The sequence below is a fragment of the Cynocephalus volans genome, chromosome 8, assembly GCF_027409185.1.
Source record: "Cynocephalus volans isolate mCynVol1 chromosome 8, mCynVol1.pri, whole genome shotgun sequence".
Lineage (NCBI taxonomy): Eukaryota > Metazoa > Chordata > Mammalia > Dermoptera > Cynocephalidae > Cynocephalus > Cynocephalus volans.
In genome coordinates, this window is record NC_084467.1 from 74008991 (window position 1) to 74030834 (window position 21844).

General features: G+C 36.1%; 1 protein-coding gene across 5 annotated transcripts in view; it reads right to left on the minus strand.

Annotated features, from left to right (window-relative positions):
- Positions 1–21844, minus strand: part of SSX2IP (SSX family member 2 interacting protein) — a 49428-nt gene that overhangs the window by 15201 nt on the left and 12383 nt on the right. For all 5 annotated transcript variants that reach the window (XR_010024200.1, XM_063104983.1, XM_063104984.1 and 2 more), the window contains 5 exons: positions 13489–13620; positions 12742–12911; positions 11743–11955; positions 7962–8072; positions 6402–6537 (listed from right to left, as the gene is read on the minus strand). Coding sequence is in view for 4 of the 5 variants with exons in the window: in XM_063104983.1 (XP_062961053.1) it covers positions 6402–6537; positions 7962–8072; positions 11743–11955; positions 12742–12911; positions 13489–13531 (673 nt within the window). In the remaining variant the exon portion in view is untranslated. The remainder of the gene's footprint in view (positions 1–6401; positions 6538–7961; positions 8073–11742; positions 11956–12741; positions 12912–13488; positions 13621–21844) is intronic.

Genomic DNA, 21844 nt, shown 5'->3' on the forward strand with positions numbered 1-21844 from the left:
AATAAAAAACACAACGGAGAGTTTAACCAGCAGGCTTGTCGAAGTTGAAGAGAGAACCTCTGAACTTGAAGATGGGCTGTTTGAAATAACACAAGCAGACAAAAAGAAAGAAAAAAGAATCAAGGACATGGAAGAAAATCTGAGAGAGATATCAGACAACCTCAAGCGCTCAAATATCCGAGTCATGGGTATTCCAGAAGGGGAGGAAAATGGAGATTCCATTGAAAACATACTCAACAAAATAGTGGCAGAAAACTTCCCAGGTATAGGAAAAATCACAGATCTTCAGATCCAGGAAGCTCAACGATCTCCAAACGTATTCAACCCAAAAAGGCCTTCTCCAAGACATGTCATAGTCAAATTGGCAAAACTCAGAGACAAAGAGAGAATCTTAAAAGCTGCAAGAGAGAAGCGTCAAATCACCTATAAGGGAGCCCCAATCAGGTTAACATCAGACTTTTCATCACAAACCCTAAAAGCTAGAAAGGAATGGGATGATATTTTCAAAATACTAAAAGACAAAGATTGCCAGCCAAGAATACTCTACCCTGCAAGGCTATCCTTCCGAAATGAGGGGCAAATAGTATATTTCTCAGACAAACAAAAACTGCGGGAGTTCACTACCACACGACCACCCTTACAAGAAATCCTCAAGGGAGTACTGGGTTTGGTTCCTGAAAAATAACTACCACTGCCATAAAAACCCAAGAAAAATCTAAACCCGCTAGTACAATAAAAATGGCATTCGTGAAGAGAAAACAAGCTAACAAAAACACTATCTACAACCTAAGGAACCAACAAACAAAGAAACCAAACAGTAAATCAGAAAGCAAGGAACAAAAGACACCTAAGACAACCAAACAACCAATAAAATGCTAGGAATAAATCAACACCTTTCAATAACAACTCTTAATGTTAAAGGCTTAAATTCCCCAATTAAAAGACACAGACTGGCTGACTGGATCAAAAAGCAGGACCCAACTATATGCTGCCTACAAGAGACCCACCTCACCCATAAAGATTCACACAGACTAAGAGTGAAAGGATGGAAAAAGATTTACCATGCAAACAGAAAAGAAAAACGAGCTGGAGTGGCTATTCTTATATCTGACAAAATAGACTTTAAACTAAAAACCATAAAAAGAGACAATGAGGGACACTACTTAATGATAAAAGGACTGATCCATCAAGAAGACATAACAATCATAAATATGTACGCACCCAATGTTGGAGCAGCCAGATTTATAAAACAAACTCTATTAGACCTAAAGAAGGAAATAGACACTAATACCATAATAGCAGGGGACCTGAACACTCCACTGTCAATATTAGACAGATCATCTAGGCAAAGAATCAGTAGAGAAACACAAGATCTAAACAAGACTCTAGACCAATTGGAATTGGCAGATATCTACAGAACATTCCACCCAACAACCTCAGAATATTCATTCTTCTCATCAGCACATGGATCATTCTCCAGGATAGATCACATATTAGGTCACAAATCAAGTCTCAATAAATTCAAAAAAATTGGAATTATCCCATGTATCTTCTCAGACCACAATGGATTAAAACTAGAAATTAATAACAAACGAAACTCTGGAAACTATACAAACACATGGAAATTAAACAGCATTCTACTTAATGACATATGGGTCCAAGAAGAAATCAAGCAGGAAATCAAAAAGTTTATTGAAACTAATGAAAACAATGATACATCATACCAAAACCTGTGGGATACTGCAAAAGCAGTATTGAGGGGAAAATTTATTGCATTAAATGCTCACTTCAGAAGAATGGAAAGATGGCAAGTGAACAACCTAACACTTCACCTTAAAGAACTAGAAAAACAAGAACAATCCAATCCTAAAGTTAGCAGACGGAAAGAAATCATTAAGATCAGAGCAGAACTGAATGAAATTGAAAACCAAAAAACAATTCAAAAGATCAACGAATCAAAAAGTTGGTTTTTTGAAAAGATAAATAAAATTGACAAACCATTAGCATGGCTAACAAAAAAAAGAAGAGAGAAGACTCAAATAACAAAAATTAGAAATGAAAAAGGCGATATTACAACTGATTCATCTGAAATACAAGGAATCATTCGAGACTACTATAAACAACTATACGCCAACAAATTTGAAAATCTGGAGGAAATGGATAAATTTCTGGACACACACAAGCTCCCAAAACTGAACCGTGAAGACGTAGAAAATTTGAACAGACCAATAACAATAAAGGAGATTGAAGCTGTTATCAGAAGGCTCCCAACAAAGAAAAGCCCAGGACCAGATGGATTCACAGCAGAATTTTACCAAACATTCAAAGAGGAATTGACACCGATTCTTTACAAACTATTCCAAAAGATTGAAACGGACGCAAATCTCCCAAACTCATTCTATGAAGCAAACATCATCCTGATACCAAAACCAGGTAAAGATATAACCAAAAAAGAAAACTACAGGCCGATATCCTTGATGAATACAGATGCAAAAATCCTCACTAAAATACTAGCAAACAGAATACAGCAACACATACGTAAAATTATTCATCACGATCAAGTGGGATTCATCCCAGGGATGCAAGGTTGGTTCAACATACGCAAATCAATAAATGTGATACACCATATTAATAAACTCAAACACAAGGACCATATGATCATCTCTATAGATGCTGAAAAAGCATTTGATAAAGTTCAGCACTCATTCATGACAAAGACCCTCTATAAGTTAGGTATAGAGGGAAAGTATCTCAACATAATTAAAGCCATATATGACAAACCCACTGCCAATATCATCCTGAATGGGGAAAAGCTGAAAGCTTTTCCTTTAAGAACAGGCACTAGACAAGGATGCCCACTCTCACCACTCTTATTCAACATAGTGTTGGAAGTACTAGCCAGAGCAATCAGAGAAGAGAAGGAAATAAAGGGCATCCAGATTGGAAAAGATGAAGTCAAACTGTCCCTGTTTGCAGATGACATGATCCTATATATCGAACAGCCTAAAACCTCTACAAAAAAACTCTTGGAATTGATAAATGAATTCAGCACAGTAGCAGGATACAAAAAAAACACACACAAAAATCAGTAGCATTTCTTTTCTCCAATAGTGAACATGCAGAAGGAGAAATCAAGAAAGCCTGCCCATTTACAATAGCCACCAAAAAAATAAAATACTTAGGAATTGAGTTAACCAAGGAGGTGAAAAATCTCTATAATGAGAACTACAAACCACTGCTGAGAGAAATTAGAGAGGATACAAGAAGATGGAAAGATATTCCATGCTCTTGGATTGGAAGAATCAACATAGTGAAAATGTCCATACTACCCAAAGTGATATACAAATTCAATGCAATCCCCATCAAAATTCCAAAGACATTTTTCTCAGAAATGGAAAAAACTATTCAGACATTTATATGGAACAATAAAAGACCACGAATAGCCAAAGCAATGCTCAGCAAAAAAAATAAAGCTGGAGGCATAACACTACCTGACTTTAAGCTATACTACAAAGCTATAATAACCAAAACAGTATGGTACTGGCATAAAAACAGACACACTGACCAATGGAATAGAATAGAGAATCCAGAAATCAACCCACACACTTACTGCCATCTGATCTTTGACAAAGGCACCAAGCCTATTCACTGGGGAAGGGACTGCCTCTTCAGCAAGTGGTGCTGGGATAACTGGATATCGATATGCAGGAGAATGAAACTAGATCCATACCTCTCACCGTATACTAAAATCAACTCAAAATGGATTAAGGATTTAAATATACACCCTGAGACAATAAAACTTCTTAAAGAAAATATAGGGGAAACACTTCAGGAAATAGGACTGGGCACAGACTTCATGAATACGATCCCAAAAGCACGGGCAACCAAAGGAAAAATAAACAAATGGGATTATATCAAACTAAAAAGCTTCTGCACAGCAAAAGAAACAATTAAAAGAGTTAAAAGACAACCAACAGAGTGGGAGAAAATATTTGCAAAATATACATCTGACAAAGGATTAATATCCAGAATATATAAGGAACTCAAACAACTTTACAAGAAGAAAACAAGCAACCCAATTAAAAAATGGGCAAAAGAGCTAAGTAGGCATTTCTCTAAGGAAGATATACAAATGGCCAACAGACATATGAAAAAATGCTCAACATCACTCAGCATCCGGGAAATGCAAATCAAAACCACATTGAGATACCATCTAACCCCAGTTAGGATGGCTAAAATCCAAAAGACTATGAACGATAAATGCTGGCGAGGCTGCGGAGAAAAAGGAACTCTCATACATTGTTGGTGGGATTGCAAAATGGTGCAGCCTCTATGGAAAATGGTATGGAGGTTCCTTAAACAATTGCACATAGATCTACCATACGACCCAGCCATCCCACTGTTGGGAATATACCCAGAGGAATGGAAATCATCAAGTCGAAGGTATACCTGTTCCCCAATGTTCATCGCAGCACTCTTTACAATAGCCAAGAGTTGGAACCAGCCCAAATGCCCATCATCAGATGAGTGGATACGGAAAATGTGGTACATCTACACAATGGAATACTACTCAGCTATAAAAACGAATGAAATACTGCCATTTGCAACAACATGGATGGACCTTGAGAGAATTATATTAAGTGAAACAAGTCAGGCACAGAAAGAGAAATACCACATGTTCTCACTTATTGGAGGGAGCTAAAAATTAATATATAAATTCACACACACATACACACATACACACACAAACCGGGGGGGGGGGGGGGGGGGGGGAAGAAGATATAACAACCACAATTATTTGAAGTTGATACAACAAACAAACAGAAAGGACATGGTTGGGGGGGAGAGGGGGAGGGAGAAGGGAGGGAGGTTTTGGTGATGGGGAGCATTAATCAGATACAATGTATATCGACAAAATAAAATTAAAATAAATAAATAAATAAATAAATAAATAAATAAATAAATAAATAAATAAATAAATAAAAAGAAAAGAAAATATTGTAAGCCAAGAATGTATTTAATACACATAACCTACCAAACATCATAGCTTAGACTCATCTACCATAAACACGCTCAGAACACTTACATTAGCCTACACTTGGGCAGAATCACCTAACACATGCCTATTTTATAATAAAGTGTTGAATACCTCATGTAATTTACTGAATACTGTACCGAAAGTGAAAAACACAATAGTTTTGCACCATCGTCAAATCAAAAAATTGTAAGTTGAACCATCATAAATTGGGACCAACTATAATAGAAGGGCTTTGTCTCCAAGTTAAATATTTAATAAATTTCTCTAGCTAAATGTTACATTTTATACTTTCAGCATTTCATCCTGCTCTTTAATTTTGTTCTTTCCTTCATGAATGAACATGAGGCTAACCAACCTTAAAAACTAATGAGTGTCCAAATGAATAAGATTTATTAACTCAGAATACTTGATTTCCAACCTTGTCTTAATTGCTTATTATTGCACCTCCATTTTCTATTTTTCAATAATCTTTAAAATAAAATATTCGAATACCTGCAACGGCTCTGCTGTACAGGATGACAGTGGTGCAGTCAACACTGAACCACTTGCTAAGAGCAGGTAGACCCATGTGACAGCCTGAAACATCTGCTCATCAGCTGTTGTATGCCAAGCCCAAGTTCAGTTTAGGAAACACAGTTTAGGGGTATCACTGTATAATATAGGTTAGAGGACAGCCTATAATCCACTTGGAAACCACTCTTCAATAAATTAGGCACAGACTTCCTGTTTCCTTAATTATACCAGGCCAGCCAAAATTGTATGCAGCTCTACTTTTGTATATGTGTAGTTTTACTTTTTAATCTATACTATTTACTTGAAATTATAAACATACTTGATGAAGCAGTTGTAAATTAAAGTTTTCAAAAGACTAATACTAGAAAAAAGTATACCTTAGACACATACATGGGCATAACTTTCACAGTCCATTCTTTTGACTACCTGTTTCAAAAACACACAGCTAAACTTATTTAAAAGAACTCAAATTGATATGAGTGATTTGGTCTGATGAATAATTTTATGAAGTTAACTCTAAAATCATACTTCTTTTGATACTCAGGTAGTTCTGATTTTAGGATCATCAGTTCTTTGCTATGGAAGATTAGAGTGTCCTCTGGCTTAGTTTTTCTCTATGGATTAATCTTACACCTGCCATGTTAAAAAATTATGCAACTAATGAAGCAAAGCAAAATGACTTTTCACTATCCAGTTGTCTCAATTTCAAGCTTATATGATATACATCATCTAGAAATCAATTGTATAAAGCATGAAAAGAACATGAGTTATTGTAATCAGTCCCTTTACATTTATTTCTTAGCATAATAGCTTACTTATGCCCTTTACTGTATCTTAACCAACTGCTTACCTATTTTTTTATCCTTCTTGTTCATAACAAGTTGATGCAGACGTTCCTTTAGTTTATTGTATTCACGTTCTTTTCTCTTCATATCATGATTATATTGAGTAGCTCGACTTGCAATGATATTTTGTAATTTTTGTACCTGAAAAGAGCATTTTCTATCAAATGAGTCCCCTTAGGATTGCTAAACCTAGTTAAAATTTACTAGTTCAAAAACAAAAAGAAGTCCTAGTATTCATTTCCCTGAAGAATAGTTTTATAATTCTAGAATGCTTCTTCTTTCTCCATAACCAGTGGAAATAACTTTTAAAAATACCATTAAATGAATCACATAAAGTTTTTTTTTAATTCTAAAATTTCCAAAGGTGCTAACTTTCTAAATTATCTTGTATACCTTTTACTTTACATACGAACTCTGATAATTTAGAAACCAGAAACTCTTACGGAAGTATTAAAATGATTAAATCTTCGTCTGAAACAGAATTTACGTGATTGTTTTTAGGCTTCCTTATACTACTGACTTGCAATTATTTTATCAATCTGTGATGACAAGGTGAATTATCAAGTGGCACATGACAGTAGGTAAACAGGCTTATTTTTCTCTGATCAAAAACAGTTCTCAAGTAAGAATAAGTCCAAGCAGCAGATAGAATCCAGTTCAAACACTTGCTGAGCACCTATTGTGCCAGGCACTGCTATTCAAAGTTTATATCTACTATGGAATCTCAGGCAGCTCTTGATAGGAAGTATGTTCTACTCTACATAGCCATTCTCAATCCCTGTTAGTGATTAACATGATTAACTTAATCACTATCAAAGATGACCTATATTCAAACCATTTAAGTGTAATCAACAGATCAAGTCAAAATTTTCTGTGAAATAAAAGGAAATATGTATAAGCAACCCTGCAGTTGATACTTAATTACCCACTTACTAATCAGAGACTATACTGCGGAGCAATAAAAACATAATGGTTTCTTCTTACATAAATTAAAAAATATTTTCAAATGCATTAACTCTATAGGTCAAAATACTAAATAACCACTAAAGCAAAAATTAAAATTATGAAATCTTTTGCCCCAGATATGAGTTTTTTTGGTTAAGTGTTTACTAGAAATGAGATTTTTAATGTGAATCGCTCCTGTGCCCATTTAATCAAGTAAGCGTGTGACTGAACAACGTCAATATTTAAGACAGTGCGAGGAGGAGGATGTTAAGCATTAAATACAGGTATAGTAGAGAATAAAAGATCTGCGTTTAAAGCACCCTCACCTCTGAGAAAAAGTGACAGTGAACATGAGCTCAGGAAGAACAGTACAGGACACTGGTTGTTACCAGCTATGAACTGGTAAATGGATCCACTGGGGGCAGGGGCTGGAAGGCTGTGAGGGGGAGCATTCCTGTCTCTCAGTTAAATATGATACAATACTGTACACAGAGGTCCACCATACCAGTTTGATGCAGGATGAATAAATTGTTCTTTCTGTTTTACAGTGAAGTGGCTCTTGTGGTCGCCGCAGATGACAAAAAAGCAAAAATTCACATCAGCAATAACTCACAACTTACCTCATCTTTCTCATTTTTCAGTAGCTGATGTAAATTTCTGTTCTTGCACTGTAACTGCCTGTCTCTTTCCTGAAGCCCAATCATTTCCCTCCTGGAAGTTTCTAGCTGTTCCTAAAACATCCATATGCAGTTTTGATTAAAATTAACATAGGATTCAGAATAACATAAGATTCAGAACAATTCTTAAAGGGTCAGTAACAAGAAGTTATACATACTGGTGTTTGTTAATAAAATTAAAGTTTAGTAGCACATAAAAAGTTTATTTAAAGCAATTATTATAAAGCTTTATACCATAAAATCACAAAATTTATTGAAATTTACTTATTTATTTTACTTTTTGGGCAGCTGGCTGGTATGCCATTTTTTTTTTTTTTGGCAGCTGGCCAGTAAGGGGATCCAAACACTTGACCTTGGTATTACAACACTGCACTCTAACCAACTGAGCTAACTGGCCAGCCCTATTTAAATTTAAATATCAATTTTTATTTAATTTAAATACCAAAATACCAAATTTTTTACGTATATACAAAAGAGTTTCAAAGTGGTTCTCTGAAAAGCCCTTCACTTATTCCAGTGATGTGATGTTGCCACCGAACATATGAAAAAAAATTTAAATACTTTTTAACATTTCTACAGCACACACTTGAAGACCTCCTCAGGTATAGGAACATCACCACTCTTTGAGAGTGCATTTGATTTAGCTTTGAGAAAGAGCCAAAAGTGATTCAGAGCTAAGTCTGAAGAAGATGGGCAGCCAAGCAAAGTGGCAACACTTCAGGTCAAAAAGGGTGGGACTATATATAGCACGACACCGCTTCTCCCCTGCAGGCAGTATTTTCCAGAGAGGGATGGAAGCATCACCAGAATCGATATGGGATAAGATGCTCATTTTCAATCCATTCCACACACTCCCTGAGGAACTGTGCCAAACTCTGCATGAGGCCACTCATCTAGAACATTTTTTAAATACTCGTATCTTCATAAAATACAAAAGCCATTCAAGTTATGTCATAACTGACCATAAATAACAACTTGCACAATCACTATAACAATGGATATCGAGAAGATACAGAAAATTTAGGAGGATAACTCACATAACTCTAAAGTAGTCAGAAATTTTGGCACCCTCTTCTTTGGAGTGTATAAAACTTCCTTTCACGTCAGGCCGTTTGGTATTAAGGTAGTGGGCTCGTTGATATTCCCATATTTGCCAAATCAGATTCACTCAGTGATTATCAACACTTTACCTGAACTCAGCATCATTTCTGCATATCTGCACATACCCTTCCTTCCTTTACCTCAGTGAATCACACCAACATCCTCAGTAACTCAAGACAGAGACCTGGATGGTATCTTAAATTCATGACTTTATTCCCCAAATTCAATTTTTCATAAAATCCTACCCATTCTACCTCTTAAGTTTTCTTCAAATCTTACTCTTACCTACTATCCCCACTGGCACAACCCAGTTCAAGTCCAAATCCTGGTGTAGGCCTGCTAACAGGTATCCTTGTCACCAGGCTTTCTCAGCCCCCTACCTCTATCCCAAATGCAAATATTTACACAATGTCTTCCTTCTGTTTACAGCTCCTCCCTGTTTCTGTACAATGCCTTTCCTATCACCTGGAGCCTGGGCTCCGGCCTGACCTCTTATCACTCTTCATCATATACCATATGCTTTAGCCCCTACAGAGCCATCTGTGGTTCCCTGAAAGGGCAATACTCTCTCATGTCTTCATGCTTTTATACAAGTTATACGCTCTGTCTAAAATGTCTTTTCCAAACATTTGCAAACTTCTACTCATTCTTCAAATCTTAGACCAAGTGTTTCCTCTCAGTGGAGCCTTCTCTTACCTCCTACATTAAGAATAATTAATGATGCAAGGAATTACAGTTCAATGTGTCTCCTTCCACTAGACTGAAATCTCCTTGTAAGCAGGACTGGGGTTTCACTCATCTTTGAGACCCAGTTCCTAGGCACATAAATACTCAATAAATTTTGTTCAACAAATTAAATGAATCATTTGGTAGATCTAGAAATGTTTAGAGGATAGATCGGTGACTTTTCATACTGAATACACATTTCTCTCCACAGTTGGCACAAAATAACAGATTCTGCCCCAGGTCAAATACTGTTTCAGAAGACATCCTGGAAAAAACAATGTGCTCTGGGTAGTCCTAATAAATAACTACTCCTTAAAGGAAAGGCTCAGTAGCCCCAAGTTACCAACATCATTATAATTATTCACTAGACCTGTGGCAAAGAGTGCCCAGATATAAAAACACCATGTTCTAGCTTTACAACTGTGGATCAGCCTAATTCATAAGGCTTTCCATAGGTCTTTCTGATCTGGATTAAAGTAGTATATACAACTCATAGCCTTTTTATAAGCCTGGGAGGTAACAACTATCTCCTCCAGCCCACCACAGTTCTCCACTTAGCCAAGACACATAATTGGCTAATCTCTATCCCATAGGTATTATAGGATGTACAAAAACCTAAAAACATTATTAAAGAGAAAACATACTGTTATCATTGTATATGAGCTGAAGACAACATAAGATAGCATTAGACAGTGACAGGCTGGTAGGGGCAGGTGTTACTGAGGAGCTAAGATGCTTCTCTAAATCAAGCCCCAAATGTTTCCAGTGTTCACATACAGACCAACTCTATGCCACTCATTTATAGCATACTCCCTACTAGAAGATACTCAAATATTATACAGAGAGATCCTACTATTCTCTCACAGAGCTCAGAGATTCAAGATTCTGAGCAGGTTATTGTGTTTGTTTTTCATTGTTGTTACATATTCTTGGAGGGGATGGGTGGGGAGAGGATATACAGGAAGAAAAATAAGGAAAAGTAAAGAAGCACGGACCAACAGATGAAAAACAAAAAGTTCATTTTCTGAGAGTATACATACAGACTAGTATATTTAGAAAAAAATTTGGCTTAGATTGATTATATGACATCCTTAATAATATACAACCATAATATAAGTCCCTACTACACCATGATTTTTGAACACCTCGTTCCTTCTCCACAAATATTTTAAAAAAGGAAAACACAAAAGAAAGTAAAGGAAAGGAAGAAAACCAGAAATCAACAACAAATGTTCTACATTTTAATGGCCCTGTGAAAAATATTTCCTTTTTTTCAGAGAAACAAACAAACTTCCAAAACATTTTTCTATGGTCTTTTCTAGAGCCCCAGGGACTTCTGAGAGTTAGAAGTTATCTGGCCTGACTTCATTATTGAGCTTTAGCTCCTTCAGCATAGATGCTTCAAGAATATTTTTCTTGGAATTAACTGATGGAGCCTCTCGCAATAAGACTATTTTAAATTAAGTATCTACTTTATTAAGAAAGATTAGATGGTGTGGGGTAATCCTTATTTTATTTTCCTCAGACATAAATATTTCCTAATCTAACTTTCTATAGATTTGGCAAGTCACTAAACAGTTCATAAAATTAATGCCTTCAATATAGATATTAGAAAGCAGTATGACTGACTTGCACAAATTACTTTAAGTTCACTTTCCCTTACCAGTTTAAAAAAAAAACCAAAACCTAGAGCTTTTAAAAATTAACCCTAGGGCTGGCCACTTAGCTCAGTTGATTAGAGCGCAGCCTTATAACACCAACATCCCTGTACCGGCCAGCCACCAAAAATAAAAAATAAAAAATTAACCCTAAAATATGTCTGATAAAGCCAATGAAAATTTATAGCACTGAATTATATAAAATGGCATTGAAATACAGATTGATACACAATTTCTACCTTAAGTTTTGCATAGCAGTTCTGTAGATGATCCATATCACTTCCCAGTTTCAGATTCTGTGTTTCCACATTTTCCTGAGCTAGAAGGTTCTTCCGCTGAAGTACAAGTAGCTCATTCATACAGTTTAAAACAGCAACTATATTTAATTCTCTCTTTGTCTCTTTACCTTTGGATTCTTCATATAATGAAGGAAAACCGAAGGTAGTGAGTTCCTGGTAGGAGAAAATGTTTTAAAAGTTGGTTATGTGGGGAGATGTTGGTCAAAGGATATAAAGTTTCAGTCAGATGGGAGAAATAAGTTCAAGAGATCTACTGTACAAGAGATCTATTGTGCAACAAATATATTGTGGACTACAGCTAATAACAATGTATTACATTCTTGAAAATTGCTAAAAGAGTAAATTTTAAATGTTCTTACCACACACAAAAAATGAGGTAACACAAGTGTTAATTAGCTCAATTGAGCCATTGCACAGTGTATACATATTTCAAAAGATCTTGTACATGACATTTATAATTTTTATCAATTAAAAATTTTAAAAGTAAATAAGTCAATTTTTTAAAAAGTTGGTTACCTAACAACTTAGTAAAGAAATAAAGAAGAAATCTTTTCTAAGAAAAATTGAAGACTATGCTGATATCTCAGGATAAGAAAATAGTAAATATCCCAAAGGACAAAGAATTAAAGAGAACTAGGCTCTTTTAGCCTCTGTTCTACAATCACCTGTGCCCCGGAGCATAGCACTTACATTTCTGTATCAATAAAAGGAGGGCAGGACTCTCAGTAGGATTCCCTGGGGTGATAGGGAGGCCCAAGCTGCTCTAAACAAACAAGTTAACTATCGAGAGTAGATGATCACCAAGGGTCTCTGCAAATCTAAGTCTCAGGCCACTACATAACAATATACTTATGCTTGACAAATGTTTTTCTCCTAACTTTGATATGTTTCATTATATAACATGATTTATGCTATTGCTTCTTTCAAAAAACATGTTACCTGATCAAGGTATGAAATACTTTGTTCAATATTCTCTTCTGTGCAGAAGGCACTGAAAAAGCTGTGCACATTTTTTGATAAAGGTATTGAAGAACATAGCACTTGCTGTGAGTATAAACTTGATGGAGACATCTTTGTTTCTGAGGTATATTGAGAGATATTTTTGCTTTCTGAAAAAAATCAATAAAAGGGTTTACATAAATAATTTATAAAAATACATGTAAAGCTAACCAACCCATTACTGAAGATTTTAAATTATATTTATATATATACATATAAAGTAATTTTTAAATTGGGACAAAGATTTCATTTTTATATGAAAACTATACACTTTTCTCCAAAAGATACAACTATAAAGTACTGCTCCTAGGAGGCATGTTAAGTGGCAATATACTACCTTAACTTACAGCACTTTAGGTTTATACAAAGACAAGAACAAAACCCACTTGTCTATGCCACATATAGTTTATGTGATTAAAGGAAAAAATCAGAGAAACAGGTTGAAGTAGCCACTGAACATATTTCAACTTCATTTCCCTCAAAAATAATAATGACCAAGTAACCTATTACCCATCCAAACCATTTAACCCCACTAATTATGGCACATTCTTAGCTCTCCTTTATTTTACAACTATTTATGTCTCTCTCTAGTCACATCAATATTTGTGGTAATTATTTTAAAGTTTTGTTGAAAAATTAACCTTTACAATTACTGCATTAGTTTGCAATTATTTTAGGTTTGGTTACCTGAAGACAGATTCGGATCTGTAACAGTCAACCAGTCTCCCATAGCAATCTCCAGAGCCAGGATACCTGAGGAACTAGTTCAGCAGTGAAACATTTAGTCCAGCTGCTGGCACTTTTCTATGTAGGCATCTCCTTAAAAAGCAAATTATATAAAAACAGCATCTAATTTAAAATATGAAAGCAAATATAAAACGAATGTGTTAAGAAATTAGTTGTACATGCTTCAAAACAGAAGGATTATGCAATATTTATTCCCAAGCACAGACACAGAATATGGTAGAGAGATTAATAATAATAATTATAAATAATATGGGTATATGTAAGGATCAAGGTTAAAGGCTTCCCAAGTTCTACTGAGGTATTTGCATTACTTCATATACAAGATACATGATACATGATTTGGCTCAAGATATAAATGTGTTGTATTAAGTAATATTCCTATATATCCTTTAAAATAAAGTACAATTCTTATTTATGCAGATAAGATGAAAAATTCTTCTTAGCCAGAATTCCCATTATTTGTTTGTACTAACTATATTAGCAAAACTTTTCTTTTAAGTTACAATTCCTCATGTTGGCTTAGATGTAGGGAAGTGAACACTCCCATACTCTGCTCTCCAGAAGATTACATCAATTTATACTACAACCAAGCAATCTGGCAATATAGCATCTGAAGTCTTAAAAATTAAAGTATATTTTGAAACAGAAACCCCACTTCTAAAACTTTATCCTAATAAAAAAATGATGTGTACAAAGATTCACTTATAAGTTGTTTTTTACAATAGCAAAAACCCAGAAAGTACTAATATGTTCCATAGTAGAAGACTGGGTAAATAAATGATACATTTATACAACAAAATACTGTGCAGACTTTAAACACAACTGTGCAGAATTAGGGCAGCTAACAAATACTTAAAAGGCCAGAAATACAAATGAATGAAGTAGACTAAGTATAAGACATGTAACCTTTTCCATCTACCATTCACATTTCCGTTTTATAAAGATAATGCAAGTGATAAATATGACCTCATCATAAGAAGAACAATTCAAATGAAATTATAAATGGCAACTGGCAATTGGTTTCAAGGTCAGGAATAGAAGGAGGAGGGGTGAAGACTGCAGGCAAACTGTAGAACACATGCCAAAACTTTGGACAGCTGTTTCTCAGCTACAGTAAATTGCGGTCAAAGAGAAAGTAGGTCCTGTGCTGACCGATCTTCGAATGTTTGAAGAGAAGTTGGAATTCTGGATTTTTATATGAACTCTCCCAATTTTTAAACGTTAGAAGCTAATTTAAAAATTTTAAAATGTTAACACTATGCAAGTTATCCTGTGGGAACGGGGAGTGGCTGGAGGAGAAATGTTCTACATCTTGATCTGAGAGGTGGTTACAGGGGTGGACACATAAGTACAATTCATCTAGTTGTACACTTAAGATCTGTGCACTTGACTAAGTTACACCTCAAACAACACCACTATGTAATAAGCCAAATAAAATGTGTCTTTAGGGCAGATCTGTACAATGGATCATGAGTTCACAACTCCTGTTCTGAATATTTAATATTATGGGAAAATATTCACAATATAATGTTAAAGTTAGAGTAAATTTTTCATTTATTCAATAAATATAGCTGAGCTCCTACTACTTGCCAGGCACATTTTTCTAGGCACAGGTGAGGCCTTGTTCTCAAGAAGTTCACATTCTGATGGGGGTAGAAATAGATACTAAATAAGCAAGCAGTAAATTAAAATAACACTCAGAGTGATAAAAATTATAAAGAAAATAAAACACAATAATATGAGTGTTTAAAAATATTAGACAAGTCAGGGAAGGATATATAGATAAGCCAGGGAAGGCTACATCCAGATGGCAATATGTGAACTGAGACCTAAATGGTAGGGAGTCAGCCACAAGAAAATCAATGACCAGAGCAGCACAGGTAGAGGAAATAGCAGGTACAGAGACCTAAGATAGAAATGAACTTACTAAGTATAAAAAACATAAAGAAGGTTGTAGAGGATGCATAGAGCATATGTACTTCACAGGGCCTGGTTTTCCAAAGCCTTGCAGTTTCAAATATTGACCTTACAAAAAACAGGAAATTTTCCCCAGGCTATTGAGTCTCTGTTGTAAGATAAAGAGTTGTAACACAGCAAGGCTGCTGGTTCAAAGACAGACAAGTTACTGATTGATATGTAAAGATACTGGGAAATTGCTGTAAGAAGGGAATGTTTGCTAAGATCAAGCTTTTGTTGGTGGACCACTTAATTGCCTAATACAATGTCATCTGACTTGTTTTTACTGAATGTTACCAGCTTCTATTGTTAAACTTTTTAAAACTTTAAGCCCACCTATGTCTCTTCCTGCCTTATGGAATGTCATCTAGCTTGTTTCACTGAAAGTTACCAGCCTATGTTGTTAAACTATAACCCCACCTATGTCTCTTACTATAACTTCCTGGGCTGGAGAATAAATGCAGGAAGAGAACCCCAATTCGTGGTTAATGTCCCAAATGAAAGAAATGCCTCTCTCTTGTGGGTTTGGGTAAATTAACCACTTCGGGGCTTCTCACTGCTCAGAAGAGATGGGCTTTGAGTAATCCTTTGCAGCTCTGTCACCCAGGGGAAGAGGGGTGACAAATCTATGGGGGCAAAGAAACAGAATGTCAATGTGTTTGAAGCACAGTAAGCAAGGCTGGAGGGTAGAAGGTTGGATTTTCCCTAAACCGGAATGAAAAGCTATTGAAGGGCTCTTTTTAGACAGCAAAGTAAAATGACCTCCTTTACATGTTAAGAAAGATCACTCTGGCTACTCTATGAATAGATTACATGTGGACAACAGTAAAGGCTGGAAGAAATCAAGAGGTCACTGCAACAGAACAGGCAAGAAAACCAATGTTACATTACAGTTCTAACAATGGAAGCAGAAACAGGTGAATGAATTAGGGATGTGTTGTGGAGACAGAACCTTCAGGACTCACACAAATATTGAAATGTGGGCAAAAGTAAAATCAAGGATGATTCCTAAGTGATACAGCAGCATACTCAATGTGGTCATGTGACATATACATAATGATGTTTCAGTTAACAAGGGACTACATAATGATGGTGGCTCTACCATACAGCCTAGGTGTTGGTAGACTTTACCGTCTAGGTTTGTATAAGTACACCCTATGGTGTTCACAGCGATGAAATCACCTAACGATGCATTTCTCAGAACATATCCCTGTAGTCATGCAATGCATGATTATATACTAACACAGATGAAGTTGTGTTATATGTTATCATGTCACACACAGAAGATTTTCCAGTCTGGCACTGATCTTTCATCACTTTTCTACTCACGTGCTTTGGTAAGGAAGGACACCTTGAACTATTTTGCACTTCCCATTGTCCTTAAATATGTGCCTTCAGCAACAAGGTGAGCAGGATAATGGTTGAGTTTGCACCAAAATAAGAAAGACATGGATTTTGCTTTGGCTTTCAGAGATAGCAGCTATAAGTAAAACAGAATCCAAGGGACAGTAAACCCATCTATAGTCAAAAACATACTCCAATTGAAAATACAGTATTTTCAAGCCACAGACAGTTGAATCCATGGAGATGGAATGTGAGGATAAGGAGGGCCAACTAATGGTCTTAAGCATCCATGGATTTTGGTGGTGGTGGTGGGTGGGCGTGTCCTAGAACTAATCTGCGGATATGGAGGGCTGGGGCAACTGTATTCTAAGGCAGTACTGCTTTGGGTAAACTACTTCTCTGAGCCTTAGTTTCCTTATTGATAAATTACCATAATAACACTTACTTCATAAGTTTCCCCTGAAGATTAATGCACATAAAGTATTTAGCACATTGCCTGGCATACAGGACATGCATAATATTAGTTGTTATCATATAGACACAGGACTATTTGGTATAAGTTACAGGATTCTAAAACCCGTAACAAAATGCACTGCTGCTCTTAATAAAAGTTGAACACAGATCCTTAGAAGATCTAGAGACAGACATCCTTACAAAAATACATTAGGAAGCAGGCTAATTCTTTGTAACTGATAGGTTGGAGAGAGGAACAAGATCGGAAGAAAACAGAAATAGGCACCTTCCCAAGCTTTTTTGTTCAATTGTTAAGATATTTGCAAATAAGACACAATAGTGCCCTGAGAGTCTTTTCTACTCATACAGAAAAATCAAACACCAAAATTTGTCTTACACATCCATTCCTTAAAATTGTAATTTAAGTCAGTTTCTCTGTAAATTTAGCTCTCCAGTGTCTACAGGTTTTGGACAGTGAATTGTTCTCTGTCCTGTTAATTAAAAAAAACCAAAAAATAAAACAAACCCTGCAAAATATCCAGTTAAATATGCACAATGAAAACCAAAACTCCATTTTGAAATCTGTTGGGAAAATGGAATAGTTTGGTCAGGGCCCTCACCTCGGGTCCAGTTGGGTGTGGTTCAGCATCCTTTGTAAGCAAAGTGTGTGTGTGTGTGTGTGTGTGTGTGTGTGTGTGTGTGTGTGTGTGTGTGTGTGTGTGTGTGTGTGTGTGTGTGTGTGTGTGTGTGTGTGTGTGTGTGTGTGTGTGTGTGTGTGTGTGTGTGTGTGTGTGGAGTTAGTGTGCATGTGCGCCAATGTATCTTTTTAGTTTTGTTGCTATTCTTGTAGAGAGAGGGAGAGAGTGGGGGGGTGGGGGGGGAGAGTTTTAGTGAACCAGGCAGGCGGGAGTCTGTCTCAGGCATCCACCCAGCGCAGCCATGTTTTCCAACCTATGGCTCCAAGGACCTTTTGGCCAGTTACCTAGCTCATCAACCTGTGTGAAGAGATCTGGTGACCTGGCCTGGCATGTGTGGGGTCTGGTGACCCAGCCTGGTGTATGAAGGGTTTGTGACCCAGTCTGTGAATGGGCTTGGGTCAGGGAGCTCCAGACCCAGCCTTAGCTTGACAATCGGCCCAGTTGGTGCAGGATTACCAGCAGGTAAAAGAGCCCGACAACTGGCGTGGTCATGTAGCTAGACAACTGGCACTGTGAGAATTCTAGCCCCTGTAGCCTAGCTGGACAAAATCCTATGAAACAAAGAACTTATTAACAGTACATGTTTCCATAAAATCTAAAAGTTTCCATGAATCATCTTCTGTTTAGTGATGTAACGAATTATACAGTAAGAGACTTGTGATAAAAGAAAAGTTACCCAACCAGTTTTTCCAAGAAAACAGACATAAGACTTTTAATCAATATACTCCCACAAAACCAAGAGGCTAATTTAAGCAAAATATAATACAAAATATATATATTTTAGCTCAATCACAGCTAAAAGTTCATTGTTGAAGGCTGTAAACTCTTTTTTAAGATGTCAAAATAAGTCAATGTTAATTTCAAAAGAAAAAAAAAAGTAACAGAATCATCTTTGCTCTGCATAAATCTATTAACATAACAAGTCCATTTCAACTTGAAAGCTTGAAAAACAGCCAAGAAGAACTCTATTACAAACCTGGGACTGGAACACAGTTTCATATTACAGGTTTATCAGTCATAATGAACCCTTATATAGTGGACATGATTAGCCATGAGACGTCATATAAGAACGAACTTAGTTATATTAGCATTGTTAGTATAGTTTCATTAGAAGAAAAAAGTGAACAGTGAATTGTGTTTTGGTTCAAATAATATGTAACCTAAAATTCTCTCTATATACTATTAGTCAGGGTAGCTGCCCAAATTCCAAAATGGGTCACATTCACAAGTGAATTTTATAAACAAAACTTGAACATTAAAGAATTTAAATACCTGGTAAAAGTCATTTCATACATCTAAAACTGTTGAGGAACAATCTTAAAATACATTAAAGCAAGGAAAAAACTCTATACAGTAATCCATACATAAATAAGAATTCTCTTTTCCTATTCTCAACATCACAGAAACATAGTTTGGTGCACTACTGGTGGTTGACATGTATACAGCCATCTGATAAACTTCCTCAAAGTACTTCTCAATGTAGATTCCAATCAATAAGTCTTCATAATAGAAAATCTTACTAATTACACTAATTTCAGTAAAAATGTTATTTTACTACTCTTGAGACAGTAAGTACTTTTCAACTATTCTGTCTTCCCTTTGTATTGTTACAGTTTCCAAAGTACCAATGCCATATACTTCCTGTGTAAAGTAAGCAACGGTCCTGTGGACTTTTCTGGGTAAAATGATTATGCAGAGCTTAAGAATTATCTAGTAACATTTTCTAGATTAGAATCCAGACAGAAAACTGTGAAGCAGTGAGACATTTAAACTTAATGTAATTGTACCCTTTCTGAAAGAAAATGATGTTGAGTTTCATAAATCTATCATTCTTCATGCCAATGTATTTTCATTTTTTCCCCCTGTATCACAGATAGGAAACCTGGACTCAAGAGAGATCAACACAACTTCCCAACGTCACATTTCTAATTGGGTAGGAATCCAGGACAGAAATCTCAGTTTTCAAAACTTTGTGTTCTCTTCATTCTGTCACTTCCAACCTTTCAACACTGTACACATAAATATACATACAGCAATTGAAAGTAGAATAAAACCAAAAAGATTTCCATCAAGATCCTTTAAAAGACTGAGTTCCTGTAATCCATTTTAAATGATTCCATTCAGAGCATATAATTCAGAGCACATACTGGCAGCTAGCCAGTACAGGATCCAAACCCTTGACCTTGGTATTATCAGCACCACACTCCAACCGAGCAACTGGCCAGCCAGAGCACACAATTCTTACAGGAACTATAGGAATTTATCTATTATCTAAACTGAGGCACCCCTATAAAATTTATCTCTACTTTGTCACAAATAATAGTTTTGTTCTCATAAACACTTCTCTATCCTAAAGTATATATTATTACAACATTGAAACTAAGTTTACAGGCCTTTAGCAAAAACATTTGTGGTTCAGGTTAACCACACCTGTTTTTTTCTATCAGAAAATTTCCTTTACTAGTTCATCTTCCTTCTAGCCCAAAGATTCAGAGGTTCTCAATACACATCAATAACTTGTAGAGCTTTGGGGTAGGAAGCCTCTAATATGACCCCCAGTTATTCCTGTCTCCTGGTGTACACACCCTTGGATTATTCTGCTCCTTGAGGATGGGCTAGATTTAGTGACTAGCTTCTAACAAATAGAATACAGCATAAGTGATGGGATTTCACTTCCAAAATTAGGTTATAAAAAGGATATGGCTTCTATTTGGGGTCGTTTTTCACTCACTGTCTCTCAGATCCCTCTTTCTGGGGAAACAAGCTACTGTGAGAGGCCAATGTACCAAGGAACTGATGTGTGTGGCCAACAGGACTTGAGGCGTGCTGAGAGCCATATGAGTGAATTTGGAAGTAGATATGACCTCGTCAAACCTTGAGATTACAGCAGCCCTGGCCAAACACCTTGACGGCAGCTAGTGAGGGATCCTGAGCCAGAGGCACCCAGCTAAGCCGTGCCCAGATTCCTGACTCATAGCAATTGTGAAATAATAAATGCTTGTTCTAAGCTGCTAAATTTTGGGGTAATCTGTTAAGCAGCAATACATAACAAATAAAAGTTTAAATGTATATACAATACATTTGGGTCCCTTCTAAAACTTACTGACTCCAAAATTTATGTGTCTCCTGCTGAAATAACTAAAAATGATACCATACACTATAAATGCAACTGATCAGTTTTAATCCAGTATTACAATTAATCATTCCATATTATAGTTGGATGCATCCCCCACTAGTTTATGAACTTTTAGAGGGTAGGGGATATATTCATCATTGTATCCAACAGTTCCTGAAATATAGTAGATCCTCAGTAAATGTTTATAAAATGAACTAAGCCCCCATATGGCACACTCACTTCAGCCTCTGTGCCTCCATCTGTGCTTTCTCCTTGCACCTATCCCCAAATTAATGCTTTTTCAAAGCACAGCTCAACCACCATCATCCCCTCCACATAGCCTTCTCCAACCACTCTAGCCCACAAAGCTCTATTCACTAAGCCCTCCATATGTTTACTAGTTTGTTTCATCTTTCCCAGCTACACTCTCAAGTACCACACATTTTTACATCTTTGTATTCCCTCCCACACTAATATTAACAGACACAATAATCAAAGAATTCTCAAGTAAATAGCTGATAAATTAATATGTTCATTCTGGCAAGCAAAAGTGGAAAAAGAACAACAGCAGTGGAAGAGGTACAAGAGATGAGTCGATTCTTTAGAGAAAAGTATTTACTCGAGTTCCATTTCTCTTGTTCTCTTTATCTCCCAAATCTCTTACACATCTACAAACTCAAAGAGAGCTCAGAAGAAACACAGTATCTTGATTACATGATTTCGTTCATAC